This window comes from Dipodomys merriami, unplaced genomic scaffold, assembly GCF_024711535.1.
Source record: "Dipodomys merriami isolate MVZ:Mamm:240054 unplaced genomic scaffold, mDipMer1.0.p SCAF_17, whole genome shotgun sequence".
Classification (NCBI taxonomy): domain Eukaryota; kingdom Metazoa; phylum Chordata; class Mammalia; order Rodentia; family Heteromyidae; genus Dipodomys; species Dipodomys merriami.
This window is the reverse complement of record NW_027203048.1, coordinates 26,917,858-26,923,857: the sequence shown is the minus strand read 5'-3', so window position 1 is coordinate 26,923,857 and position 6,000 is coordinate 26,917,858. Positions and strand designations below refer to the sequence as shown.

Below are 6,000 nucleotides of genomic sequence, written 5' to 3'. Positions count from 1 at the left end.
TACGATGAAAACTTTAAAATCTTGAAAAAGGAAATCAACACAGAACTTAAAAAATGGCAAAACCTCCCATGCTCCTGGATTGGCAAGATTAACATCGTGAAAATGGCAATACTTCCCAAGGCTATCTACAAATTCAACACAATACCTATCAAAATTCCACCCTCATTCTTCAAGGAAATAGAAGAGGCAATCCAAAAATTCATATGGAACAATAAAAGACCCCGAATAGCAAAAACACTTCTCAACGGAAAGAACACTGCTGGAGGAATATCAATACCAAATTTCAAACTCTACTATAAAGCCATAGTAATCAAAACAGCTTGGTATTGGCATAAGAACAGACCTCAGGACCAATGGAATAGAATTGAAAACCCAGAAATGAACCTACAGACCTGTAGCCATCTAATCTTCGATAAGGAAGCTAAAACAATAGAATGGAAGAAAGACAGCCTCTTCAGTAAATGGTGCTGGCAAAATTGGTTAACTACATGTAGAAAACTAAAGCTAGATCCTTATATATCACCCTGCACCAGAATCAACTCCAAATGGATCAAAGACCTTGAACTCAAAGCAGACACTCTGAAAACATTACAGGATGGAATAGGAGAAACCCTAGGTCTCCTTGGCTCAGGCCGAAAATTTCTGAATAGAGACCCGGAAGCACAACAAATCAAAGAAAGGTTGGACAAATGGGATTGCATAAGGTTGCAGAGCTTCTGCAGGACAAATGACATAGCTAGCAAGATCAATAGAAAGCCCACCGATTGGGAGAAGATCTTTACTAGCCATACAACGGACAAGGGTCTCATATCTAAAATATACTTGGAACTCAAAAAATTAAACCCCCCAACAACAAATCCTCAAAGAAACAACTGCCCAATAAATAAGTGGGCGAAAGACTTAAAGAGAAGCTTCTCTGAAGAAGAAAGAAGGATGGCCAATAGACACATGAAGAAATGTTCAACATCCCTAGCCATAAAAGAAATGCAAATCAAAACAACATTGAGATATCACCTCACTCCAGTTAGAACAGCAAAAATCAAGAACTCTAACAACAACAGATGCTGGAGGGGATGTGGACAGAAAGGAACCTTACTTCATTGTTGGTGGGAATGTAAACTTGTTCAACCACTTTGGAAAGCAGTATGGAGGTTCCTCAAAAGACTTCACATAGATCTCCCCTGTGATCCAGCAATCGCACTTTTGGGCATTTACCCAAATGTATACAAACAAGACCACACTAAAGCTACCAGCACAACTATGTTTATTGCAGCATTATTTACCATAGCTAAGATATGGAACCAACCCAGAAGCCCCTCAGTAGATGAATGGATCAAGAAAATGTGGTATATATACACAATGGAATTCTATGCCTCCATCAGAAAGAATGACATTTCCCCATTTGTTAGGAAATGGAAAGGCTTGGAAAAAATTATATTAAGTGACGTAAGCCAGGCCCAAAGAAACATAGGTCCCATGGTTTCCCTTATTTGCAATATCTAGTATAGGTATGAGTCAAGCGGAAAAGGTCAGATAATGTGATGTTAGGAAAACGAACCCTTAAATATGTATTTTAATGTTTTCGTTTCTTTCATGCATGTGTTTCTAACGCATTTATAAGATTATTTCTTTGTTGCTTTGTATGTCCCTCCCCCACAGTGTAACCCCCGCTTTCACTTTATTTGATGTCAGTATAACATGTGGGGGAGATGGGGACAAACAAGTCGTTTAAGGATTCAGGTGGACCTGTTGCAACAAGGAGAATTACAAAATGTCATGTCAAAGCAAGCTTTACAGTGTCGGTGTGGGGGGGGAGGGGGGTATGATTGGGTGGGGGGGAGGGGGGAGGCTGGGAAGGGAGGTGAAGGGTAAACAAAGGAGGAGGCTGCAATGCTTGGTAAGAAATGTATGCATTATTCTGCCCATGTAATTGTAACCCCTCTGTGCAGTATGCTCTCAAATAAAATAAAATAAAATTTAAATTAAATTTTGCGGGGGTCGGTCATGGGGCTTGAACTCTGGACCTGGGTGCTGTCCCTTAGCTCTTCAGCTCAAGGCAAGTGCTCTACTACTTGAGCCACAGTGCCACTTCTGGTTTTCTAGTGGTTAATTGGAGATAAGTCTCAAGGCCTTTCCTGCCTGGGCTGGTTTTTAATCATGATCCTCAGATCTCAGCCTCCTGAGTAGCTAGGATTACAGGCATGAGCCACCAGCACCCAATTGAGTCTGAATATTTTAAAATAATTTCAGCATTAGTTAGCTGGATGAATTGTCTTTTCTACATTTAAAATACTATGATTCCTTAGATTAATTGAAGAATGAATAAAATTAACTGTCCACATTGGCCAAAACAGTTAACAATATGGAATCCATTTTGAAATTGGTAACTCTTATCTTCTCATCCCCAAATTAGAATAAATCAGTTCCCTCTAGAAAACCAGGCAGAAATTTTGCTTTTGTTTTCTCCCTGATGATTGATTTCTTTTTTTATCCTAATTTTTTTATTGTAAAGATACTGTACAGAGGTGTTACAGTTACATGAGTAAGGTAATGAGTACATTTCCTATAGAGCATTGATACCCCTTCCTTTGTTTTTCCCCTACCATCCCTTTCTTCCCTACCTCCCTAACTCCTCCTCCCACCCCGATTTGTAAAGTTCATTTTCAACATAGTGTTTTGTACATCTCATTGTTACAATGGGTCAACCTGTATCCTTATTTCCTTTCCCTTCCCCAAATTAGCAAAATGAATATACAAGATGCAGGGCACTGGAATCAAATACAGTGAAAACATGGGTTATACCATGGGGGAAGAACATACAAAAGAAATTTAAAAATCACATAGTACATTATAAGTACTTTAAAAAAGAATAGCAATAAAGATAAAATCTCTTATGTCCTTATCTTGGGGTTCATTTCACTTAGCATGATGATTTATTTCTTAAATGTCATTTTTCTTCAGTGAGGCTGAGAGGGTGTACAGAAGGGTAGGATAGATGTGTGTTTTTAGCCTCTTCTTCCTGAGAATCTTATTAAGATGAGGGTGAAACTCATTTTAGCAGTTAACAAGTTATAAGGATGATCTTAGATTCCATAGCTTTTCATGTTTGTATATCTTTTTGTTTGGTTGGTCATGGGACTTGAACTCTAGGCTTGGTTGCTGTCCCTCAGCTCTTTGACTCAAGGCTAGCACTCTACACTCTGAGCCACAGCACCACTTCTGGTTTTCTAGTGATTTATTAGAGATCAGCATCTCATGGACTTTCCTAACTGGGCTGGCTTTGAACTGCGATCCTCAGATCTCAACCTCCTGAGTAGCTAGGATTTTAGGCATGAGCCACAGGCACTCTATGCCCAACATATTCATATATCTTGAAGTTGAAACTTTTACTAAAAGTGTTGCCCCAAACTCCTCAGATCCCTCACTGGAAGGCTGTCTCAAAGTTACCACTACAGAAAATACTCAAATCCAAAAATTGTAGATGGAATAAATTCATGTGTGCCAACTGCCAAATGTCAAGGACAAGCTTCCTTGCCTGCAAAAGACAGATGCCAGAAGGATACAACATGCAAAGCTGTGCATGAGCACCTTAATCAAATCCCCGCCAGAAACATAGCCCATTTTTAGACCATTCAGATAGGCTAAGTATTCCTGCAGATCACCCTAGCAGCAATGCCTCTGACCTTAGACCTTGCTCACCCACTGGCTTATGTCTGCCATGTATGGCTACGAAGGACAGTGAAAAAAGATATTCATGACTTCAGTCCAGAATATCAGGCATCAGTTGGGTCAGAGGACAATACTGATGCTGAAGCCTGAGGCAAGACCACACCCCTTTTCTGATCAGTACCCTTCCCAAGGATGCACGACACTATAATGGCTTTAGAAGGAGAAAGTCAGTCCTGTCTGGGTTAAGAAGAAAATGATAACTAGTGAGGACAATTGTCCAGTGGAACCAGGCAAGTTATTCCAGTCGTTGATCAAGGCTCTGTTTGTCTCTTCCTCAGGTCAGGTGTAAGAAACCCAATCTTGAAAGGTAAGGGAGTAGATTATCTGATTATCCTGACTTGGAAATCACTGCTAGCACACATTAATTTTACTAGCCTGGAAATGACAAAAAAAAAAAAAATCCCTTGGTTTAGGTCACGTGACCTTGCCAGTTCTCAAGACAGATCTCCTCTCACCAGGACACTCTGTGGAGCCTCTGACATCTGTGGAGACTGCTTGCTGCCAATGCAAGTGGACAGCAAGTGGACGGAGAAATGAGCATGGCCTTGCTCCTGGTCTCTTGGGTGGCACTCCTGAGCGTGGCATCTGGATGTCAGCATCGCCTGTGTCAGTGCACTAACAGAGTTTTCCTCTGCCAAGACAGCAAGGTGACAGAGATTCCCCCCGACCTCCCCCGAAATGCAGTCGAACTGTGAGTATCAAAGCGGGAACAGCTGCGTAGCTGACATCGGTGCACAGAGAACTATTATTATTTTTGCATTAGGCTGCTTGCTATCTGTGGGGTTGAAATATTTCTGCCTTGACCAAAGGCTTGAATTAAACAAACTTCCTCAGCTGAAGCTTCTTGCCCTGTGGCTTTCCAAGGATCTTAGTGTGGAAACTTGAATCCAAAAGTAAAGGGAGGAGATTTTTAGTCTTTTAAAAACATTCGCTCAAGAATTCCACACTCTCTTTAGCAGAACCAGAAAAAAAAGAAGAAGAAAGAAAGCAACACAGAAAAGTTAGGAGACCTAGAGCTGGATGGAGAAAGCTGGCTGATATAAGTTGAATACATAATATCTATCTCCTAGGGACACTGTATTGGAGAATGCCTGAGCTTCTGGAGCTTTGAAATAGTTCCTGAAGTGGGATTCTGCTTCCTGAAATAAGAGGAGGTGTAGAAGAGGAGAGGGGAAAAGAAGGGATGGGGAAACAAAGGAAGAAAGCAGAGGGAGAAATATAGAAAAACAGCCGGAAAAGTGTGGCACTAACTTTAGATTCTTAGTGAACTATTTTAACAGGCAGCCAACAGTGTCTTCAAGTTGGACAAGAAAGTGGACATCATCTTATTGTGTCTCTCCATTTTATAAATTGGGAATCTGAACTCACAAATGAGTGGAGGTAGAGTCCAGACTAGACATCAGACATTTGGGCTCAGCACTTTCCCTATGTCTTGCTTACTTCTTCATTAAGTAGATGTCTTTATGGTAAGGATTATAAACAGAAACCACTACTGGGGCTGGGGACCGATTTTCATTCTTGTTGACTAAAAGTATTGATAAGAACACAGTCATCCTTCCAGTTCGCAAGTTACTCCATCAGTGTTGTTAGTGCATTTCAGCTTTTCCTCAGAATCAAAAAGCAGCAACCTGGCTGTCTGCTCGCCCTTTTCCAAGCATACCTCTCATCTTCAGGGCAGAGACAGCTACAGAGACTTGGGAAATAACTGGCCATCTCTGTGTTTTGGCTACACTGTCTCCCATGAGACAATTAGTCCTGATTATGCTGAAAAATGTGCCTATGGAAAAAGATGACAGTCTGGTTTATTAGGTCACCTATAAGCCAGGAGAAAACCTTGACCCTGAGCTCTTGTGAGAAGTCACTTGCTACTGAGTACTTGGAACAGTTTTTATTACTGAGTAATTGGGTCTCCTGAGCCCCAGCTTCTGTACTTCTAAAGCAATTTTAAACAATCTGCTGGATTTGATTGTTGTTAACACTAAAAGGTACACATTCTCCCACCCATCCCTAATTTCCACCTCTCAAAGACCTGCCCAACCTTCTTTCTATGTATCCTTGTGGGCCAAATGTCCCATTCAGTTACTAAAGTTAACGGTCCCTAATAAGATTTAATTTGAGGATGACATTTGTCTACTCCCAAAACTCTCTTCTGCTCTAGGCTTCCTGCTAGGTGATATGTCTTCACCAGAAAAGATCTTTTTTTCTACTTTACATAAAAAACATTGGATAAAAAGAAAAAGAAAGAGAGGGAGGAAGGAAGGGAGGGAGGAA

At 40.9% G+C, this 6,000-nt stretch overlaps 1 protein-coding gene across 1 annotated transcript in view; it reads left to right on the top strand.

Moving 5' to 3' along the window:
• The first annotated feature begins 4,268 nt into the window (after positions 1 to 4,268).
• Fshr (follicle stimulating hormone receptor) overlaps positions 4,269 to 6,000 on the top strand; it is a 157,801-nt gene continuing 156,069 nt past the window's right edge. The window contains exon 1 of the mRNA XM_070025014.1: positions 4,269 to 4,420. Coding sequence (XP_069881115.1) covers positions 4,269 to 4,420 — 152 coding nt within the window. The remainder of the gene's footprint in view (positions 4,421 to 6,000) is intronic.